Genomic DNA, 24,605 nt, shown 5'->3' on the forward strand with positions numbered 1-24,605 from the left:
TCTCTCTCTCTCTCTCTCTCTCTCTCTCTCTCTCTCTCTCTCTCTCTCTCTCTCTCCTTTTTCCCTCTGTGTCTTTGTCTCTTATATCTGGAATGTACACCCTTTTCTTCTCTGCCACTAAGAATCTCTAACTTTTTTCAAAACTCCAATCAAATGCTACTTTCTCTATGAAGCTTTTCCTGATTGTTCCAGGGGCCACTGCCTCCCCCTAACAAATTACCATGGAACTCTTTGGTATATATTTTTGTATATGCTTGCTTTGTATTTAATTTTAAGTGTACATTTCGTCTTCCTCTACAGAATTTGAAGCTCCTTAAAGGCAGTGATAATTCCACTTCTAAACCCCAGTGCCTAGCAACTCCTTTGGATCTTATACTGCCCAGCATATAGTAGGTTAGTAATAAATTCTAGTTTCAACCAACTCTAACTGAATCTTGGCTATATTGGTCCCTGTGCATAGGCTATGTCACTTGTTTGTTGTAACTCTCTCTTAAAATCCTCAGACTTTCCTAGCCCGCCCTGTCTGGATCTCTTGTTTAATACTGCCCTATATTTTAACTATACTTACTGTATCAGCTTAACAGATTATAATCTCCTTGAGGACAGGAATAGTATTATTTTTATCCTTTTTATGTCCATTAGTTAGCATAGTGTTCTGAACATAAGAAATGCTTAATAAATGTATTGATGGTTCCCAGTCAAAGTAGTTTGCCAGTTACTTTTGCCCTCTGAATATGAAAGGTTATGTCATATTGTTTTAAGTTGTGTTTCAACAAACTATCCAAGTTTTTACACAACCTGCCTGTGGTTCCCTCATATCAATAAGTTACGACATTTAATCCATTTATTAGTCAGTCCATTGAAAGTGATATTTTTTAATTGTTCAGTCATGTGTGACTCTTTGTGACCCCCATAGACCATGACATGCCAGACCCTTCTGTGTCTTCTGAAGTCTATCTAAGCTCATATTGGTTGCTTCCATGACATTCTTTTTTTTTTTTTTAACCCTTATACTTCGGTGTATTGTCTCATAGGTGGAAGAGAGGTAAGGGTGGGCAATGGGGGTCAAGTGACTTGCTCAGGGTCACACAGCTGGGAAGTGGCTGAGGCCGGGTTTGAACCTAGGACCTCCTGTCTCTAGGCCTGACTCTCACTCCATTGAGCTACCCAGTTGCCCTTCCATGACATTCTTGATTCACCTCATCCTCTGCACTCTCCTCCTTTTGCCTTCAATCTTTCCCAGCATTAAGGTCTTTTCCAATGAATCCGGTCTTCTCACTCTGTGGTCAAAGTATTTAAGCTTCAGCTTCAGTATTTGTCCTTCCAATAGTTTGAATTGATTTCTTAAAATATTCACTGATTTGACCTCCTTATTGTTCAGGGTACCTTATTGTTCAAGTCTTCTCCAGCACCACAATTTTCCTTATGGTCCAACTCTTACAGTCATACATTACTACAGGAAAAATCATATCTTTGACTATACAAATCTTTGTCAGCAAGGAGATATCTCTTTTTTTTGTTTGCTGTCCACACTTGCTATAACTTTTCTTCCAAGGATCAAGCACCTTTTAATTTCAAGGTTACTACACTCCAGAGCAGTGATGGGCAAACTTTTTAAAGAGGGGGCCAGAGGAAAGGAAATGCTCATCTGTCAATGTTTCTAAGGCAACTCTTTCGAAGTTTCATTGTACTGTATCCTACTCATTGTACTCGTCAGATTAGGAATAATGTTGCAAGGCTGGATAGAACATTTCAGGGGAAGCATCTAGCCCAAGGGCTGTAGTTTGCCCATCACTGCTCTAGAGAGGTCTTTGAGCCCAAGTATATAAAAATGTGACATAACTTCCATTTCTTCTCCTTCTATTTGCTGGAAAGTGAGGGGACTTATTGCCATGATTTTACTTTTCTTCAAGCCAGCTTTTATATTCTCCTCTTTCACCCTTACCATTGACTTCTTAACTAACTTTCTCCCACCAGAGTGATGATATTTATTATTCCTTGATAACAGAGGGCACAGTGATATTCTGCTAAGACTAATTCTTCATCCTTGGCTTCCATGACCCTAGCCATCTTAATTTTCATCCATACCACTCAACAAAACATCAGCAATTCAGCTAATATTTATGAAGGAACTTAGTACTTACTGTCTCTCCAATTTAGCCCTTCTCCATTCATTGCCTGTACTTTCATCCAGGAGTTCTTAATCTAGGATTTGTGGGCTTATTTACAAATAACAGTTTCCTTTTTAACCACAGGTATATTCTTTTACGTATTTAAAGATGTTTTTTTCTGACAAAGAGTTGATAGTCTTCACCAGACCAACTAAGAAGTTCATGACGCATACTTACAAAGGTTAAAAACCCTTGGCCTAGGTATTTTCCATATTGCTAACATACTAATTAGACTAATTGTTCTTTATTGTTTCTAATATATCAGCCTTGTTACCTAAGACAATTAGAAGTTCCATGCTTTGTCATTTTCTTGTATTGTCTAAAAGCCATTACACAATACTGGGTAAATGATAAGACAGAATAGTGTAAGGGAAAGAAAGATGAAGGTGGAATCAGGAGTCTCATGGTTTCAAATCTTGCTTCCTATCATTACTAATTGTGTGAACACAGGCTGGTGGAAAATCCTTAGTGTCTTCATCTGCAAAATGACAATAGTACTTTCCTCACAGGGTTTTTGGAAAGATCAAATGAGATAATATGTGGGTGGAGGCTTGCACAAATTGATTTACTAAACCTTTCTCACTTGTGACTCTTAGAATCCCTACTTTCCCCTAAAGCTTGGCTGGAAAGCTACTTGGTGCATCAGGCATTTCTTGATCTTGCCAGCCATTAGTTCTATTCCTCCAATTGACTTGTATTTATTTTGTATAAATTTTGTGTCTATTTATATATGTATATTATCACTTCTAGAATATAAGAATATGTACAGAATATAAGCTCCTTGAGGGAAGGGACTTTCACTTTTATCCTTTTATCTGAGGACAATATTTGGAACATGGTAATATCTTATTAAATGCATATTGATTGACTGATTAAAGCACTTTTCAAACCTTCAAAAGCAAAGCAGCAGTTATTAACAGTTGTTATTACTGGGAATACTCAATAATCAATCAATTGATTGATTGAACTCTAATCTTGTATGTCCAACTGTCTCTTGGACATTTTCAATGGGAGGTCCTATAGTCACGTCAAACTCAGTATGACCAAAGCATAATTCATTATCATTCCCTGATCTCGTTTCTCTTGCAAATATCCATCCCTATTTCTGTCACAGTCGTCACCATTCTTCTGAGCCTCTCAATTTTGACTTTATACCCAATGCTTCATTCTTTGACTAAGTATCCAATCAGTTGCTAACTTTGTCATTTCTACCTCTATCCCTTTCTTTTTACTCACACAATTACTATCCCAGTATAGGCTGTCATCTCCTCTTGTCTGGACTAGTGAAATAACTTCCTAATTGGTCTCCCTCATTCGAGTCCCTCACCTCTTGACAAATACCGATCAGCTGAATCCTCATTGTCCAATAGGAAATTAATAATTACATGGTCTTATACTGAATACTTAGGCAAATTTTCAACTAATAGGCTGAAGTCATAAATTTTGGCTTAGTATAAAATATAATGTTATATTGATCTCAGACTTTCTCTACTAGTCTCTCAAAGGATGCGCTATGGGTTTTTTCTCCCAATATCACTTTTAATTCCTTGTCTGGCAGTGAGTCATTTATCAGTATACTGCCAAGGAAACAAAATTCAAAGACAGGAGTGAACTCTGAATTGTCAGTGAATGCTTCTGGTAAAGTAGATGGCTAAAACGTTTCAGACATTTTCAATGTGTGAACTTCAGTGTGCTCAGTCTTGCTGTGTCTGACTATGGCTTTGTTCCCCCAGATAACTATTTTTGGTTTGGCTTTGGGGATGGGGAGGTATCAATTAGGGATTCCTAAACAGTGGTTTCAAAAACCATCATAAAAACTTCATATTACATTAAAATAGGGTTGGAAGTATCATTAAGAGTTCTTCCATGTTTTTAAGATTCAGCTAACTGAAGTTCAGGATTTAAGACATATAGAAAAATCCAAGATGCTAATAGCTGGTAACTTTTAAGTTACTAAAATTCTGTTTCTCCAGTAAAATTCTACTTGGTTATCTTGGGACCTCTTGGGGATTGTGCTAGAGGGCTTGAAGCTCTAGGTGGACTTTTCAAGTTGGAAGGGCATCACCCAGAGTCCCAGGGAATGACTTTACAACTGCTGTCTAAGCCTAATTAAGGTTGAATGTGCTCATCCCCAGGATGGCTGCATGATAAGGTGGTTATGGGTCATAGCAATTCTCAAAGACATTCTACAAATTCACAGAAAGTATGAGCTTTTAATGGCAGAGACTCCTGTACCCATGAAATGGCAGATACTCTTGGTCTGGAAGGAGAAATAACATCCCATTCACACAAACACAAATCAAAGACAAATATACACAATAGAAGCTCCTTATATATAATTTTCCTCACCAGAAATCAATTTTTGATGTAAGTGGGTATATGTTGGCATTGATCCAGATATTTAGTTACCCAAAGCATGTCATAATAAGATGGTTTTAACCTCTAACCATGAAACCCAAAGGTTGTATCATAGCAAGTCTATACAGTACAATGTATATGAATTTAATAATAATAGTTAAAATTTATATAGTGTTTACTATGTTGTAATCACTGTGCTAATCACTCTATAAGATGAAGAAACTGAGGCAAGTAGGATTAAGTGACTTACACAGGGTCAGTCACACAATCAGCAAGTATCTGAGGCTTGATATGATCTCAGGTCTTTTTTACTACATTTATATATACAAATATAAGGAAATAAGTGAAAAACCACCATCCACATTCTCTCTTTCTCTCTCCCCCTCCTTCCAGTTGATCCCTATTATTCACACCTTCCTTTTTTGCAAATTTGCCTACTCACAAAATTTATTTGTAACTTCTCAATCACTTCTTATGCCTCTTTCACAGTCAAAACTGATATGGGCAGAGCAGAGAAAAATTTGAGTTGCCCAGTCAATGTACATGTTCCCAGATGAAGTCAAACAAGAAGGCAATCTGCCTTCTTATTTTACTGTTTAAAATGGCCCCATGCTTAGTGCTGATGTACCGTCTAGTGCTCTTATACACAAGAAGATTGTGATGCGTCTTACACAGAAAAGCTTCAGTCAGGCGTGCTATAGTGCTGCTGGTCATGATTTCATTGGTAATGAATCAGCAACAGAATACATTCAGAAAAAGGAAGAGATAATTGGCCCATCTGTACATGAGGTCAGTCAGGAAAGTGCTAATGTAAATGTTTTGACTAGAAGTTTAAAGGAACCTAATCTTGGCTTTCCCATAGAAGCAATGGCTCAGTATTTGCTAATTCAGTACTTGTAGGAACTTTTTAGAACACAACTACTAGAAATGACAAGGATTGATTGTATGTGTGCATGTATAAATATAGAAAAATAATTAGAGCTTTATATATTAATATAATACATGATACCACTGTGCAACATGTGTAATATATAGCATGTCATATTTTAGATAATATATGTATGTATACATATAATCAATCAATAAACATTTATATATGTGTATACACAAACATTGGTATCTATGTATTGATCTATCTTATCTTTCTGTCTGTGTCTGTCTATCCATCCATCCATCTAAAGAAACACAAACACAAACATTCAGTCAATTGATCAACATTTATTAAGTGCCTATGATATGCCAGACACTGTGCTAAGTTCTGGGGATAAAAAAGGAGGCAAAAGACAATCCCTGCCTTGGAGGAACCCAGAATCCAATGGGGAAGAATGTGTATTCATATGTGTATAGTATATGTTCTACATATAAATATAAAAAAGATTCCTCCATTAATCCTTAGGAGCTACTGCTACTATTGAAGTTCATCTTCCATAATCTGTCTTTAGTTCAGCAAATAGTAAGCATTTGCTATGTAATATATACATATTATATCTATACATACATGTATACATATATAGATGCCCCACAGATGTGTGTATGTGTACACATATAAACACACGCACACATTTTCCCCTCTCATACTATCAATGAAAACACTGCTTTTAAGAGAGTGCCTTCCAGAACTACTAGGTGGTTCAGTGAGTAGAACAGGAGGTCCAGGGTTCCAATCTAGTCTCAGACACTTCCTAGTTGTGTGACCCTGAGCAAGTCACTTAACCCCTACTGCCCAGCCCTTACTGCTCTTCTGCTTTGGAACTGATACTTAGCATTGAATCTTAGTCAGATGGTGGGGTTTTAAAAAAAAATTATCTTGCATATTAAATGCTTACTGTTTGCTGAATATGGTAAGTTATAAGACATAAGCTTCAAATGGCAGCACTATTCTCCTAAGAATTAATGGAGAAATCTCTTAAAACAGGCCTGACTGCCTACAACCTGCTGCAGCTATTGCAGGACCCCTACCTTCAGGAGCCTGTCGAAGAGAACAATTCTGTTGAGCTGGTACTCTGTGTCCCTCTCTCGGATGATCAAAGGAAGAGTGACAGCTGCTGACAACTCATTATTACTGTTAGAATGAGGCAAATTGGGCTGGCTGTGAAACGGGGGACAAAAGGCAATAGGATCATTAAAGGTAAAACACAGATAAAAAGAAACCACCAACAAAAACAAAACAAAATTAAAAAATCATCAAAATGCCCCCAGTTAGAAGATTAGGAAACACTTATCTAACCAAATGCCCAGACTACACAGACTACATTCCACTGTAACGCAGACAACCAAAGAAGAAATGAATGTTCAGTGTCATAACATGCACTTACTCATCTTCAAGCAAGGGGTAAAATGCTTCTCCACCAACGTCTTTTAATCTCTGTCAATTTACAAAAAAAAAAAAAAAAAAATTCTTATAGCCATCTGAAGCACCAACATGGATCTGTCTTTTGCAGGAAAAATAATATACTACTAGGAAGGTATGAAATAGAAACACTACAATATAAACGAGAATCCAAGAATTCTTCCTTATTTTAAACAGGTGCATTCACCAGCCCGCTGGTGGTTATGGTGCAGCCCCAAGTGAGGGGTTTCTCTTACTATTTCCCATCAGCATTTGCCATCTGCTCTGACATTTGGCCAAACACAGTATAAAATCAGTATTAGCTTCTAAAAGATAAGGTATTTTTTCAAATGATATGTGGAAAGGTACTAAAAGGGAATGTAATACAACTTAACTATTTTTATAAATATCTTTTATTTAAGTGAAAGCTAGGATTCTTTTTGAATTCTTTAACATTCAGGCATATTTAAACATTCTAGTAAATGGCATTTCTTACATATCTTAACCCATTTATTGGGATGAAAATTGTTGATGAGTTAAGAGGTACGAAAGGTGTCAGCTGAGATTGCACAGTAGATAGATCGCTGGACTTGGTATAAGAAAAACTTGAGTTCAAATGTGACTTCAGACATTTACAAGCAAAAACAACCTTAAAAGTTTCTCTGCCTCAGTTTCCTAGTCTGTAAGTTGGGCATCATCATAGTACCTATCTGTAAGGGTAGTTGTGAGGATAAAATCAGCCATTTGTAAAGCATACCACAACCGTTAAAGGTGCTATTATTGTAGTTAGCTATTAATAGGTACAAATCAGTTTTCTGTTTCTCACCAATGTCATTATCATTCCACCTTTCCTGGAAATAACAACCAGAATTAGAAGGATTCTTCAAAAGCTTGACAGGGTGATTAGCACAGGAGTAAAGCCAAGCTCTAAGCAGTCCCATAGAATTTAATGACTTCTTGCCCATGGCCCCCTTGCTGTGAAGTTCTCCTTCCTAACTTGAGAGTGGAATGACTTCTCCTCTGGGGACTGACCTAGCACTCTCAGCATCCATCCCCTGCATGAAACTTCTTTTCATCACAGGCCTTGGGCACTTCTCCCTTCGGGCTGTTTGCAGGATTCCAAAGGAATATTAAGGAAAATTCTCTGAATGAGTCCTGGAAATTCCTTAAAAGATTAACTAAAATTTTAACAGTATTTCTCCCCTAAATGAAAGCTCTACACATTTATCCAGTGGGAACGTATATTTTGTAGATTAAAATACTTCTAATTAACAAAAGCAGCAAGGGTTTTTTGGTTCATATTCTTATATATTAAGACAGTATACATCTTTTCTATAAACCAGTACCATGTCTTAGACCTTGGAAGCTCTCTTTGGCCCAGAAAACACTACTCGGTTTTTGCATGCTAATATGATGATTCACATGTAAATTCATATGGGGTTTTTAAATACTGCCAACTTACTTATGACAGAGTTTTAGAAAAAAACATTTCATTTTCAAGAACAGAAATGCTAGTGAACCTGGAAACTGGAGACTGATGTAGAAATTTAGGTTGTGTCTAAATGAAAACATTCAGGTTTAATTCAGTGGGAAAAAAAATCAGTAAAACCAATTTTCTCATATTTCTGCATCTCCCAAACTACTTTATACCATAACTCATCTTTCCTCCCAAATTATACAGAAAGTTCCTCCAGGGAAAGGACCAATATCTTTTAAAAGTTTTCTATTCCCTTCAAAGCACAGAGCCTCATATGTATTAGTATGTATTTTCAACTAAAAACAAAACTGATCGACTAAATTATTTACCTTTCAATCAAAATTATGGTTTAAATAAAGAACATTTTCAGTCTCTGAAATTTTCCCTTATTTTTTTTCCAGGTTCAGAATATAACTACTTGAAAACCAAGTTTCCAACTAATTGGCCTACTTCCTCACAAAACTGCTGTCAGGAACAGAAAATTGTACTGTGTGAGTCCCTAGTCTATTAGAATATATTAGTTCTTATATTCTTGAGTTATATTCTATTATATACTCTTAAGGTAGAACGTATGGGTAAAAATTTCCTAGAAAGATGTGACTAACATTCTTGGCTAGTATTAAAAAGGAAGATGTCCAAAAGTATATGTAAATATAAATATCTATTATAGATAACAAATATAAACATAAGCATGTTTATGTATACATATACTCATATATGCTTATGTATAAGTTGTATAAATATATATTTTTATATATGTGATTAAACTACTGAATATGGTATAAAAACATTTTTTAAAAAGAGTAAATTTTCTAATAGTACTTAAATCCTTTATGAACTGCTGACATAATTTAAGCTATTATGACTGACAATAGCAAATAAAAAACTGCCATGTACGTGACTTTTCTGCATTACTAATAAATGCAATTAAAATTATATATGCATTTCCCTGATGTGTATGTATAATGATTATGCTTTATTTTTTTATAGAATTTTAAAAATGTATTAATATATTGTTTTGACACAATGATACTTCTCAACAAACACCTAAATAAATCCTATTACAAAATAAATTAGACTCAAAACCAGTTTGATTGTTAAAAGAAAGAAGAGATGTGTTCTTTACCTCTGATAGTATGACACTGATGACACTTGTAATTGATTGTTGATTTATTTACATATAAACAGACAGATTTTAGAGAAATTGCTTCCTAGAAGTAAAACTTCAGATATTTCAAAGTCCTTGATGGTTATGGAAAATGGTTTGGGGCATATTTCAAGTAATTTTTACTGACATCTTGGTCCATATGCTTAATCATTTAAAAATAATATTGTAGTAGAAATAGCTTAATGTGAAAATCATAAAGCAGACACTCCCCTCTTTAAGCTAGTTCATTTATCAATAAAGATAATTTTGTGTAACACATAAAAATCCTAATATCCCACACTTTTCATGTTTGAGTAATAAAGGAAAGTATTTATTCCTCAAACATTCTATATACAATGTGGAAAAAATGTGGTTTGACTTAATAGCTAAACATTATTAGTTAAATTACCCAAACCAATTTCATAAAACTATTCCATGATAAAACTATATTGATAATATATTTTAATAGGGCACTCAAATTAAAATGTCAAGACATAAGAGCTTTCTTACATTTCTTAATTGGCAGAGTGACAATGTCACAGTGGTGTCATCTAAAAGAGAACTTCTATCACGATCTTGCCCAAAGCTCTCACCATCCTCAAACAGAAAACTAGAAGAAAAAGAAAAGCAAAACTGTGATTCCTAGCAACAGTTTTTTAAATGCACATTGAACTCAATTTCTTTTAAAAAGGAAACTCAAACTGAGCATCAGTCCATTTATTATCCACCAAACAGGAAAGAAAAACAATTTTAAGAACAAAGAGAGTAAGGGGTGAGTCTGGGTGAGATGAGCCTAAGGAGGTTGTTTTTTTTTTTCAGGTTCCTTTGTATGTGTATACTTGGTGTTCTGAAAGCCTTGCTATGACTTTAAGCTTTCATAGCCGAAAACTGCACTAAGACTTCTGGAATGTCCCTTTACTATACTTTGAATGCCACATTCAAGCTTAAAATAACAACACATGAAGGAATACAAGAAAGTAGGTCTCTATTGCTTTTTGGGGTACAGTACTGAAACTACTCTCTTGGGAATTTCAACCTAAACAGGAAAGTCGTCATACCATAATAATGAGAAAGCTTGTATGTGTGCACTGGAACTACCATAATGAAGATAAATGAGAGAGCCTTGCAGTAGTGGACCTAACAAAAGTATTGTTTAAGATTTAAGAGTTCCCTAAAAAGGTTTTTCAGAATCAAAACATTCTTTACATCCCCTTCTTTTGAATTTCCTTTACAGAAGTACTTATTTTTATAAATAAATGAACATTACCTACACTAAAAATTTAGAAGTCAATTCAAATGAAAACCAATGGGAAAATACTGACTAGTTCCAAGTTGATAATTTAACATGTTATGACAAAAAGAGAGGAAAAAAATATCACATGAATTTCATCAGATGTTTCAAATTACTCAGCCTAATTTCAACAGTAAAAGGGATGGTGTTTGCTGATAGGAAGTGGAGGTGAGAACGGTATGGGTGATAACTCTCACATATAGTGCTCCTTGCTTTTACCACTTTCCTCCCAATTTATATAGCATGTCAATCTCTGTGGTTCTGAAGCTTTAATCTCAAAAAAGATAAATTTTGAAACTGACATAATATGGTTCCTAACCTAATTTAATAAATATTTTTACTCAGCATCCTGCCTTTATAAAAAGTAATTACATTCTCTCTCACAAGTTAACTAGCATTTATTAAAGCACCTCTTAGGTGCCAGGAATTGTATTGCCTGATTCATCTACTAACATTAATTTCTATCAGTGTGTTTCTTATGCTTATGATTTAAATTCAACAAAGATGACAAGACAACAGGAGGAAAACTATTCCTTAAAAGATGATATTTACAAAGAAAACAAACAAACAAAAAAAAAAGAAATATTGAGGAGAACACTGAGATTACAGACTTTGGCTCCTGCGTGAACTTGGAGTTAATTTCCAGTTGCTTCCCATAGCTACTGAGTCAGAATACTAAAAAAAATATACCAAAGCTTTTTTGGAAATGTTACTCACACGCTCCCATTCCATTCCCTCAAGATGTTTTTCTTTTCTTACTTGGGAAGTGTGCAGATAGGTGGTTTGGATCGAATGATTTCCTTGTTGACAAGCTCTTTCTCCAAATCTCCTCCAGCCAAACACCAGAGGTAATAAACTTCTTCAATTGATCTTTCTGCTAGGTAATCACTGTCAGCATCTATCAACAGAAGTCAAATGACAAAGAATTATTGGTTTCTTTCTGCTATTATTTTAAGCAAACAATGAAGATTGTACATCTAACATTCTTAAAGGTGCATACCAACTAATTAGTAGTCATTTCCTTGAAGAAAATCTACACTATTTAAGTGCTGGGGTCAGAAACAGATAGAAAAATTATGTGGATATTTAGTTTTCTATAGGAAAAAGTAGATTTATCTGAATTTTTCTTTCATTCCGAAAACCAATGCAAACTATCCAGAAATATATGAGTAAAGTAAGCACTGTCTATATCAGTTAAAACATATCTTTTACTTCATTTACTAAACAGCATTCATTAACTAAAACTATAATCCAGGAAATCTGCTTTCTGTTTGATTTTTGTTTTGTTTTGTTTGCAAGCTCAGCACTATAAACAGGTTATATAAAACCTCCTAGATGAGTGTGGGATTTCAAAAACTTGTCCTGAGAAATATTATGACTAAATGGAATAGTCAATTAAATGGAACCTACAGTTGGTATGGGTAATAATATTTTAATAAATAGTATTCACTGAGAGATAAAGAACATGTTGGTAAATAGAAAAACCTTAAATATCTTGAAATTTGGAGAGGGCATTGATTCCTTAAATCTATATAAAATGAGCTCTTAATCTTAATGGGAACATATTATGATGGAGCAACCCAATTCAATAATGAAGCATCACTGCTAATAATCGTGATTTCAGAAACAATCAGGTCTTTTGTAGGATGAAAGTTTAGTAGATCAAGGATTTGTAATTATGTTAGAAATCACTGGCTAATTGCAAACCATCTATAATTTAACAGAGAAATGTAAGACCATTGTCTGAAGCTAAGATAATTGCTAAATGACTTATCCATGATCAGAGCTACTTTATGCTAGAAGCAGCATCTTGAATCCAGGTCTTCTAGTCCCAAGACCATTGTGTCTATCTACTCTATGCACTGAATATATGCCACAATGAATAATGTTACACCTTTTTCTCTTCCTTCCTTCCACCTTTTCTTAAAAGACTGGAAGAGCAGGGACAGTTCATGAGCCCAATCTCTTTACTGATCAGCTCAGGGCCTAGGACCTGCTCTATTTCTGAATGAGGATAATTCACTCCCTCCTTGAGCAATGAACTGGTCCCTGCCTCCATGGTAGCTGGAATTATAGGCATACACCAACAATCAAGAACTCATGATTTCTTTCTTATTTGCCATTTTCATGGTCTTTTCTTAGGCCTCATCCCCTTTTCAACTTTTCCAAAGCCTCTGATGCCGCTGACAGACCTTTCTTTCTCCAGTGCCTCTCTTCTCAGAGACTTTGCTTTAGCATCCATTTCTGGTTTTCCTCTCACCTCTATCCTTCCTTCTCAGACTCCTTTGTCATGCCCACTAATTCTGCATTTACCTTATTTTCTTCTCTCTCAATATTCTCTCAATTAGTGATCTCATCAGCTTCTAGGGTTTGAGTACAAATGATGCCCAAATTTACATATTGAGCCTTGGTCTCTGTACAGATTCAACTGACTGCTGAATATTTCAAACCAAATCAAAACTCAAAATTTTTCTCTTCAAAATCTCCCAAATCCCAGACTACCCTGTTTCTGTCTAAGATACCATCATACTTCCAGGCTAGGTTTCATTACGTCAGCATGACATTTAATTATTTTTTTTTAAAAAGCCCTTCCCTTCCATCTTAGAATCAATACTAAGTATTGGTTCCAAGGCAGAAGAGCAGTAAGGGCTGGGGTTGTGACTTGCCCAGGGCCACATAGCTAGGAAGTGTCTGAGGCCAGAACTTAGGACCTCCCACTGACTCTCCAACCACTGAGTCACCCAGCTGCTCCCTTACTCTTAATTCCTTATTCTCCCTCACCAGAAGGAGCCAGTCAGGTGCCAAATCTTGCCGTTTCAGCTTTTACAGCATTTCCTATGTCCACCTTCTTCTTCACATGGTCCTCACCCAAGTTCAAATGCTAATGGGCCTTCTAATTGGTCTCCCAGCCTCTAGCCTTTCCCTTTTACAATCTATTTTGCACAATTTCCAAAGTAATATTCCCCAAACAAATTTCTTACCCTGTCTCTCCTCAGTAAATATCAATGGTTTCCTATTGCCGCTGGGATCAAATAGTCTCATTATACACTAATTCCCTTTTGTATTTAAAGTCAGTCAAACTGGCTTTCTTGCTGTTCCTCCCACATGGGCTGCATCCTAGTTTTAGAAAGCATTCCCCTTTCATGTCCTCTTAGAATTCCTTGCTTCCTCCAAATGCTTTCTCTTATGTATTGCCTTTCCAGACATTCCTGTTTCTAGGAATGCCATGAATTATATTGTATCTATTAATGTGGAAACAGTTTGTTTTTTTCCAGTAGAATTTCATGTCCTTGATAGGCCAGGGTATTTCATGTTTGTATTATATTTATCTCTAGAACCTAGCACTATCATGAAACATGAAAATCACTTAATAAATGTTTGTTGATTAATTGATTAATTGGGAAATTCTGTATAAGGAGTATTATAATGAGACTCCGGAAATTCGGTTTCTAATGTGAGCACTGAGATATTTTCCAAGAAAATACTGTAGGAATTTAAGCCCTGGCTCACTTGTAATTAGCAGATCTCAGTCTGAATCATATCTTAAGTACCTCCAGGAATAATCAGCTCCAAATAATTAACTAGTCATAAAAATCTCATTAATATAATGGACAGTTGCTTCTATGTTGTTGGCCAATTAAAAACAGAAATGAGCATGCCTTCTTTAAAAGGGGTCCCAATCATTTTTTCCCCCTAAGTCTTACCTTTACACAGTTGACTGATGTCCTCAGGCAGAGTTAAATCAGCACATCTCAGAGAAGATGAGAACAGATTGGCAGGTTTGTGGAAGGGTGTATATAAAGGTGACACTTCACTGAACACCTTATCCTGGAGTAAATCATCTGGAGTTGCCCTTGAGAGACACATTTAAAATACAAAGTACAAATAAAAGTCATTTTAAAATCCCTGAACTAGGAGAGAATACATTTCAGCAGAATATTAAAATTACAGAAGAAGATCTCATTATTTTCATCACTAGACGGTGGGACAGCAGGTGATGAGTTGTTTTGGCCACTGCAACTCACAAAGATTGCCTGTTAAGTCTTGGAGGGCAGCTAATTGGAAGGATTTGGAGTTGGTGGGAGGGGAGGAAGGAGAGTAGGAATCAGATCTGTCATTTCATTGGTGTGGGGAACTTTTAAGGGATGAAGCTCCCCTAATGCAGATCGATGCCTGCTCTGCAAGTTATAGTTTAGAGAAGTGCCTTGCAGTGCCAGTGTAGATGATAGAAAGTCAGCCTCAGACCTATGTTCAAGTCTGTCTTTGTCACCTCTCAGTGAGCCAGAACATCTAAAACATTAAACAATAATAATAACTCTCATCTATACTACACTTTATGGTGATGAAAGCATTTGATCTATATTATCTCATTTGATCTTTATAACTGAGTGGTAAAGTAAAACTACGTCCATCTTACAGCTAGAGAGATTTGCCCTACTAAATAGGAAAGTATCAGGGGACTCTTTTTTTTTTTTTAAACCCTTAACTTCTGTGTAATGGCTCCTAGGTGGAAGAGTGGTAAGGGTGGGCAGTGGGGGTCAAGTGACTTGCCCAGGGTCACACAGCTGGGAAGTGGCTGAGGCCGGGTTTGAACCTAGGACCTCCCGTCTCTAGGCCTGACTCTCAATCCACTGAGCTACCCAGCTGCCCCTATCAGGGGACTCTTGAGCAATCCAGTGTCATCTAGTGTTCTTTCTTCAATATCATTCATTTGAGGAAACTGAGGCAACAAAGGTTAAGTGACTTGCCCAGATTCATACAGATAGGATATGCCTAAGGCTGTATTTTAATTCAGGTCTTCCTGACTCCAAGTCCAAGTGCCTTATACACTGGGCTAACCTAGTTACCCTGAAACTGCTCTCTCTTTCCACTTCTGGGATGGTTTGGTTGACACTCCATTTGGGGATGAAGTAATAATTTAGTTCCTTCTAGTCATGTGATTCCATTTCCCTGTTTGTTTTCTATAAAATCAAGAAATTTAATATAAAAACTAAAGGAGAAAAAGAGAGGAAAGAAATTCTACTGCTTAACAAGACAGGTGTGTTACTATTTTCACCTAAGGAAATACCACACTCCAAATATTTACTTGAAATGTCTTTTCAGTGATGCCACAGCCTTTTAAGTTCTAACGTTTATATTATAAAGTTTTTTTTATCATTTAATTTATTATATTATAAAGTTTATGTTGTACAAATATAAGCTAATAGTTCTATTCCAAGTGTGATGATAGAAATCACTCCCTAATTTTGTCCTATCCCGCAACCATTTTTGCATGAGTATGGAGTGGGATGTAGGGGCACAGAGGATAAAAGGTGTGGGGTGGGGCTCTCTCACTCTCTCTTGCTTTCTCTCTGGAGGATGACACTTGGAGGGCTTTTGTGGGAGAAGTGACTTAGTGGGCTTGGGATTTCAGCTTAGGAATTTTTCTAGACAGACAATATTTTTTGTCCCCTTCCTTCATTTCCCTTTTTCACATATCTACATTTTTATTAAAATTACATTGTTAAGAGCTACTAATGGACTCCTGATTTGAGAGGAAATTTTATAATGGCAACTACAATATTTTATTAATATTACATTTAATAATTCTACTTTTCATTTATTACACAAGAAAATAAAATCTGCTAAACTTTTTGTTCACTATGAATCTCAATTGTTATTGTTCAGTTGTTTAGTCATGTTTGATTCTGCATGACCTCATTTGGGGTTTTCTTGGTAAAAATACTGGAGGGGGTTTGCCATTTCCCTTCTTCATCTTACTTTACAGAGGAAGAAACTGAGGCAAACATGTTTAACTTTCCCAGGGTAACACAAGTAAGTGCCTGAGGCCAGATTTGAACTCTAAAAAGGAGTCTTCCTGACTCCAGGCCTGGCCCTCTATCCACTTCATCACTTCACTGCCCCATGAATCTCAATACCAAGTCCTAATCAGTAGCATTACTACTCCCCCCATCAGGAGAAATATAAAAGAATGTTATTAACCTTTTAGAAGGATGGAAAGTGAGGCACTTCTTCAAGAGATCTATCATATTTTCAGGGAGCTCCTAGAAAATAAAGAGAGAAAAAGATTAAAGTTCTGTATTAAAGTATTTGGTAGCTTCTTTTCATACAACAGAAGTTTTTAATTAAGGAAAAAAACCACTAGATTATGTAATCATTATCTGTACACGTTATCTATTTTATGTGTGTATGTGTACATTTATAATAAAATAGCTTATCAAGATAGGATTTGGGGAAAAACATGCACTAACATAAGAATTGTTTTTAAAATATGGTACTTCGGGAAATTAACTTATTCCCAAGAAACTTTGTCTGAATTATTTAAATAAGTGGGAGAAATAGCTAAAACTAGTACAAGCTTATTTTTTCTAAAAAGCTATGCTAAAGAAATCTCATTTATTCATAAATTAATTGTTAACCTTTATAATGTCCAGACAACCATGTTCCTCAGCCAAAACTGTTACAGTATCATCCATGCAACCTAGAACAGAAAGGCCATGAGAATGAAAGCAAAACTTTATTAAGATACATAAAAGACGTTCATTAAAAAAAAATTATAAACCACCAGGTCCTCTTGTATCTTAAGATTTCTGATTTTTAAAAATGTGTTTTAACATTGGTACATATAGTACAGGATATTAAAATTCTTAGATTTTAACTCTTCCCTTCAGATTAGAAAAAATGAAGATTGCATATCCTTTTTCGTAAAGCGAAGGTTCAATTTAACAAGCTGTAACAATGTATAAGTTTTTAACACTGAGGTAGTAGTGTGAGGAATAGGATACAGGCCTCCACTTTTGCTCTGTGGCAGCTAATGGGCACAATGGATAGGGGTCTGGCCTGAAGTCGGGAAAACCTGAGTTCAAATCTTGCCTCAGATACTTACTACCTATTTGACCTTGGGCAAAGTCACTTAGCCTCTGATGGCTCTGTTTCTTTATCTATAAAATAGGGATAAATAGTGCTGACCTCAAAAGGTTGTTGTGAGGATTAAATGACTTAACATATATAAAAGTACTTTGCAAATTTTAAAATGCTATATAAATATTATTATTAATATTTTTCTACAAATTGGCCAATTTCCAAAGGCACTATTAGTCCATAATAAGACAAGATCATGAAGAAAGCACTATTATGACATTCAAGAATTACAGCTCCAACTCTCCAAAGCAATCAAAAAATTGGAATGTATCTAGAAACCTAGAAAAAGAGTACAGATGTTTCAATGTATGAATATTCTTTATTTCTACAGGGAAAGAATTCTAAGAACATGCTTACTGCAAGCCAAAGGACCTTTGCCCCCTTGTTTTATGGTTAAGGAAAATGGGGCCTATTGTCGTAGGTCACTGGGTTGTTAATATTAGTGTTAAGGTTTGAATCTAATCTAGTATTCTTACTATGAATTAGGAGTGAACAAAAAAGAGAATATTAAACTTATGACACTTACCTAATGTAAGCAAAAACTTCAGCCTTTCGGAAATATCCAGGCCCTGAAATAACTTTCTTCCCTAAATGAAATAATAAAAATGAGAAAATGAAAGTAAATGGTTGCATTTTTTCTAATGAAGTCTTTCTGTTTTTTAACTAAAAATAATTTTGTAGCAATATTAACTCTACTTTTTCTACATAGGTCTTCTATAACTACCGGTTCCCTTTTTTAAAGCCAATGTAAAAATACAATTTAAATCTCCAAATGTTTGATGACAAAATATATACTTTCCAAGTAGTATTGTTTCCAAAAGCTTTTTAAAGATGACATAAATTGTTAAAAAAGAGAAGGAAAATTTGGCATAATAAATAGGGAGATGGCCTTAAAGCCAAGAAGACTTGGTTGGAGTTTCACCTCTAAGACATAGGAAGCTTTGTAACCCTGGGCAGGTGACCTAACATCTGGTCCTCTAGGCAACAAACAATCTAAGTGTCCAAGTTTCAGATAAACTGTGGAGTTTTCTCATGTGGGAGTTCCATATACGAGTGGTGTCAAGCTCAGAAACAGGAGTTATTAAATTATACACAAGGATCTCTCTGGGCCCCATATTAACTTAGGAAACTACAAATTAACATGAGCTGTGTCAGGATGTATTTTTATTTCTTTTGTTAAATATTTCTCAATTACGCTTTAATTCACTGCCCATGGTCTCTGAGTGACACTCTCTGAAATGTTAGGTTCTTCCACACTTTAAGATTCTGTGACTCTCTGACCTTCGCCTTCCTCACTGTGCCATGGGAGTAACTTTGCTTTTCAAAGGCCATGCCAGGAAATGGAAGCTTTAGTAGTTTTATCAAGCTGGGAAAGCTTCAAGTATATGGCGCACCAACACTGATGTTTGTCATCCAAGGATCACACATGGTTAAGTCTGAAGAGGCTCAAGAGGGATCCTTAGAAAGAGAGCCCAATTCAATTCAATTCAATTTACTTCATTCAATCCAACAAGCATTAAACTCTCTATTAAGCACTGCTCTGGGGGCAGTAGACACAAAGATGAGCGTTTTATTGGTGCATAATGGACTGAACTTGAACTTGAAAGTCAGGGAGATGGGTTTGAATCAAGTCTCAGGCATTTACTAGCAACTAATTATATTCAAGATTGTTTCAAATATCAAATGAGACCAGGTACAAATAGCTTTGCAAAACAGAAAAAAATAGAGGCACATGACTCTTTCTGCTCTTACTGGGAAAGAATGGGTCCCTGAAGTTTAAGTAAATATAGGCCTATTAATGCCACAAAATAGAATGATTTCAATATGAGTGCTGTAGAAAAGATTCAAAAGACTTAATTTGGAAGAAAAAATCACTTTCATTATGGTCTGGTATTTCTCAATGATGGTTCTTATCTGTATAAAGGAAAAGAAATAATAGTATACCCACAACACAGAAACTGTAAGAATTGATTGGATGATATTTTTTAAACATTTATTAATATTCATTTTTAACATGGTTACATGATTCATGCTCCTACTTTCCTCTTCACCCCCCGCTCTGCCCCCACCCATGGCCGATGCACATTTCCACTGGTTTTAACTGGTGTCATCGATTAAGACCTATCTCTAAATTGTTGATAGTTGCATTGAAGTGATAGTTTCGAGTCAAACATCCCCAATCATGTCCTCCTCAGCCCATGCGTTCAAGCAGTTGTTTTTCTTATATGTTTCCTCTCCTGCAGTCCTTCCTCTGAATGTGGGCAGCGTTCTTTACCATAAATCCCTCAGAGCTGTCCTGGGTCATTGCATTGCTACTGGTACAGAAGTCCATTACATTCGATTTTACCACAGTATATCAGTCTCTGTGTACAACGTTCTTCTGGCTCTGCTCCTTTCACTCTGCATCAGTTCCTGGAGGTTTTTCCAGTTCACATGGAATTCCTCTAGTTTATTATTCCTTTGAGCACCAGCATATACCACAATTTGTTCAGCCATTCCCCAATTGAAGGACATACCCACCTTTTCCAGTTCTTTGCTACCACAAAAAGCGCAACTATAAATATTTTCATACAAGTCTATTTATTTATGATCTCTTTCGGGTACAGACCCAACAGTGGTATGGCTGAATCAAAGGGCAGGCATTCTTTTATAGCCCTTTGAGCATAGTTCCAAATTGCCAGCCAGAATGGTTGGATCAGTTCACAACTCCACCAGCAATGCATTAATGTCCCTATTTGGCCACATCCCCTCCAACATTCATTACGCTCCCCTTCTTTCATTTTAGCCATTCTGCTAGGTGTGAGGTGATACCTCAGAGTTGTTTTGATTTGCATTTCTCTAATTATTAGAGATTTGGAACACTTTCTCATGTGCTTATTGATACTTTTGATTTCTTTACCTGAAAATTGCCTATTCATGTCTCTTGCCCATTTATCAATTGGGGAATGGCTTGATTTTTTATACAATTGCTTTAACTCCTTGTATATTTGAGTAATTAGACCCCTGTCAGAGTTTTTCGTTATAAAGATTTTTTCCCAATTTGTTGTTTCCCTTCTGATTTTGACTACATTGTTTTTGTTTGTACAAAAGCTTTTTAGTTTAATATAATCAAAACCATTTAATTTACATTTTGTAATTTTCTCTAACTCTTGCTTGGTTTTAAAATCTTTCCTTTCCCAGAGATCTGACAAGTATACTATTCTGTTTTCACTTAACTTATTTATAGTTTCCCTCTTTATATTCAGGTCATTCACCCACTCTGAATTTATCTTGGTGTAGGGTGTGAGATGTTGATCTAAACCTAATCTCTCCCATATTGTTTTCCAAGTTTCCCAGCAGTTTTTGTCAAATAGTGGATTCATGTCCCAAAAGTTGGGCTCTTTGGGTTTATCATACACTGTCTTGCTGACATCATTAACACCAAGTCTATTCCACTGATCCTCCCTTCTGTCTTTTAGACATTACCATATTGTTTTGATGACTGCTGCTTTATAGTATAGTTTAATATCTGGTACTTCACATTTTTTTTTCATTATTTCCCTTGATATTCTTGATCTTTTGTTATTCCAAATGAAATTTGTTATAGTTTTTCCTAATTCAGTAAAGAAGTTTTTTGGTAGTTTGATAGGTATGGCACTAAGTAGGTAAAATAATTTGGGTAGAATGGTCATTTTTATTATGTTACCTCGTCCTACCCATGAGCAATCAATGGCTTTCCAATTGTTGAGATCCACTTTTATTTGTTTGGAAAGTGTTTTGTAGTTGTTTTCATATAATTGCTGTGTTTGTTTTGGTAGGTATATTCCCAAGTATTTTATATTGTCTAGGGCGATTTTAAATGGTGTTTCTCCTTCTACCTCTTGCTGCTCTAATGTGTTGGAAATATATAGAAATGGTGATGATTTATGTGCATTTATTTTGTATCCTGCAACTTTGCTAAAGTTGTTGATTATTTCTACAAGCTTCTTAGTTGGTTCTCTAGGATTTTTAAAGTAGACCATCATATCATCTGCAAAGAGTGATAGCTTAGTCTCATCATTGCCCATTTTGATAGCTTCAATTTCTTTTTCCTCTCTAATTGCTACTGTTAGTGTTTCTAGTACTATGTTGAATAATAGAGGTGATAATGGGCATCCTTGTTTTACTCCTGATCTTATTGGGAAGGCTTCTAATTTATCCCCATTGCATATAATGCTTGTTGATGGTTTTAGGTATATACTGTTTATTATTTTTAGGAAAGGTCCTTCTATTCCTATACTTTTCAGTGTTTTCAATAGGAATGGATGCTGTATTTTGTCAAAGGCTTTTTCAGCATCTATTGATATAATCATGTGATTTTTGTTTGTTAGACTGTTGATAAGGTCAGTTATGTGGATGGTTTTCCTAATGTTGAACCATCCTTGCATTCCTGGTATAAATCCCACCTGATCATGGTGGATGATTTTCTTAATTACTTGCTGGAGACTCTTTGCTAGCATTCTATTTAAGATTTTTGCTTCTATGTTCATTAGGGAGATTGGTCTATAGTTTTCTTTCTCTGTTTTTGATCTACCTACCTGGCTTTGGAATCAGTACCATATTTGTGTCATTAAAGGAATTTGGTAGGACTCCTTCTTTGCTTATCATATCAAATAATTTGTATAGTATTGGGATTAGTTGCTCTTAGAATGTTTGATAGAATTCACTTGTGAATCCATCAGGTCCTGGTGATTTTTTCTTAGGGAGTTCTTTGATGGCTTGTTCAATTTCTTTTTCTGATATGGATTGTTTAGGTATTCTATTTCTTCTGCTGTTAATGTAGGCAATTTATATTTTTGTAAATATTCATCCATATCTCCTAAATTGTTATATTTATTGCCATGTAATTGGGCGAAATAGTTTTTAATGATTGCCTTAATTTCCCCTTCATTAGAGGTGAGATCTTCCTTTTCATCTTTGATATTGTCAATTTGGTTTTCTTCTTTCCTTTTTTTTTATTAGATTGACTAGTACTTTGTCTATTTTATCTGTTTTTTCAAAATACCTGCTTCTAGTCTTATTTATTAATTCAATAGTTCTTTTACTTTCAATTTTATTAATTTCTCCCTTAAAATAGTATTTTTAATTTAGTTTTCATCTGGGGATTTTTAATTTCCTCGCTTTCTAGTTTTTTTAGTTGCATGCCCAATTCATTAAGCTCTGCCCTCCTTAATTTGTTAATATATGCACTCAAGGATATAAATTTCTCCCTGAGTACTGCCTTGGCTGCATCCCACAGAGTTTGGAAGGATGTCTCATCATTGTCATTCTATTCAATGAAATTGTTGATGGTTTCTATGATTTCTTCTTTGACTAATTGGTTTTGGAGAATCATATTGTTTAATTTCCAATTGGTTTTTGATTTGCCTGTCCAGATGCCCATACTAATTATTATCTTTATTGCATTATGATCTGAGAAGGTTACATTTATTATTTCTGCTCTTTTGCATTTGTTTGCAATGTATCTATGCCCTATTCCATGGGCATTCTTTGTGAATGTACCATGTGCAGCTGAAAAGAAGGTGTATTCCCTTTTGTCCCTATTTATTTTTCTCCACATATTAATTAAATCTAAATTTTCTAGGACTTCATTCAGCTCTCTTACCTCTTTCTTATTTATTTTTTGGTTTGATTTATCTAGATTTGAAAGAGGAATATTTAGATCTCCCACTATTATGGTTTTACTATCTATTTCCTTCTTGAGCTCTGCCAGTTTCTCCTTTATGAATTTGGATGCTATGCCGCTTGGTGCATACATATTGACCAGTGTTATTTCCTCATTGTTTATACTGCCTTTAATCAGGATGTAATGACCTTCCCTGTCTTTTTTAATCATATCTATTTTTACTTTGGCTTTGTCAGAGATCATAATAGCCACTCCTGCCTTCTTTTTCTCATTTGATGCCCAAAAGATTTTGCTCATACCCTTAACCTTGAACTTGTGTGTGTCCACCCGCCTCATATGTGTTTCTTGTAGACAACATATGGTAGGATTTTGGTTTCTAATCCACTCTGCTATTTGCTTCCGTTTTATGAGCGAGTTCATTCCATTCACATTCAGAGTTACAATTATCAGTTGTGCTTTCACTGACATTTTTGTATCCTCCCCTAGTCCTACCCCTTCTTCTTACACTCTTTCCTTTTAAACCAGTGGTTTGCTTTGAGCCAGTATCCCTTATCCCCTCCCTTGATTAACTTCCCTTTCTACCCCCTCCCTTATTATTCCCCTCTTTTTATTTTTAAAGGCCTAATGAATTCCCTCCCCCTTCTTCTCCCGTCCCTTTTTTGACCTCCCCACTCCCCTGCTCCCCTTGGTTTATCACTTCTGACTTTCTCAGAAGGGTTAGATAGAGTTTTATATCCCAATGGATAATATAGCTACTCTTCCCTCTCCGGGTTGATTACACTGAGTGTAAGATTTAAATATTACCTCTTAATGCTCTCTTCCTGTCCTTCTTATAATAGTATTTGTCCCCTCCCCTTCCCATGCCCCCTTTGTGTGTAATAGAATATCCTATTTTTTTTATTCAATCAAGTTTCTCTTGGTGTCCCCTACTATTCATCCCCCTCTTTCCCACCCCCTATGTCATCTTAGACCATTTAGTATCCTATCCTCTCCCTATGAATTATTCTTCTGGTTGCTATAATAGTGAATATTATAATAGTGAATAGAGTTCACTACAGAGAATTATACATAGCATTTCTCCACATAGGAATACAGATAATTAGATCTTATTTAAGCCCTTGAAGCGTCAAATTTTAAAAAAATATGAGTTTTCTTTCTTTCCCCTCTGTTTCTTATTTACCTTTTCATGTTTCTCTTGATTTTTCTGGTTGGATATCAAACTTTCCATTTAGTCCTGGTCTTTTCTGTGCAAATACTTGGAAATCTT

At 35.5% G+C, this 24,605-nt stretch overlaps 1 protein-coding gene across 1 annotated transcript in view; it reads right to left on the minus strand.

The window, feature by feature from the left end:
• The window catches only part of TBCK (TBC1 domain containing kinase), a 262,360-nt gene that overhangs the window by 157,891 nt on the left and 79,864 nt on the right, over positions 1 to 24,605 (minus strand). Inside the window, exons 7-14 of the mRNA XM_044681636.1 lie at positions 18,221 to 18,281; positions 17,193 to 17,254; positions 16,756 to 16,817; positions 14,478 to 14,626; positions 11,533 to 11,671; positions 9,993 to 10,092; positions 6,845 to 6,894; positions 6,489 to 6,618 (exon numbers count right to left, since the gene is read on the minus strand). Of these exons, the coding sequence (XP_044537571.1) occupies positions 6,489 to 6,618; positions 6,845 to 6,894; positions 9,993 to 10,092; positions 11,533 to 11,671; positions 14,478 to 14,626; positions 16,756 to 16,817; positions 17,193 to 17,254; positions 18,221 to 18,281 (753 nt within the window). The remainder of the gene's footprint in view (positions 1 to 6,488; positions 6,619 to 6,844; positions 6,895 to 9,992; positions 10,093 to 11,532; positions 11,672 to 14,477; positions 14,627 to 16,755; positions 16,818 to 17,192; positions 17,255 to 18,220; positions 18,282 to 24,605) is intronic.

Source organism: Gracilinanus agilis, chromosome 6 (assembly GCF_016433145.1).
Source record: "Gracilinanus agilis isolate LMUSP501 chromosome 6, AgileGrace, whole genome shotgun sequence".
In the NCBI taxonomy this organism is placed as follows: domain Eukaryota; kingdom Metazoa; phylum Chordata; class Mammalia; order Didelphimorphia; family Didelphidae; genus Gracilinanus; species Gracilinanus agilis.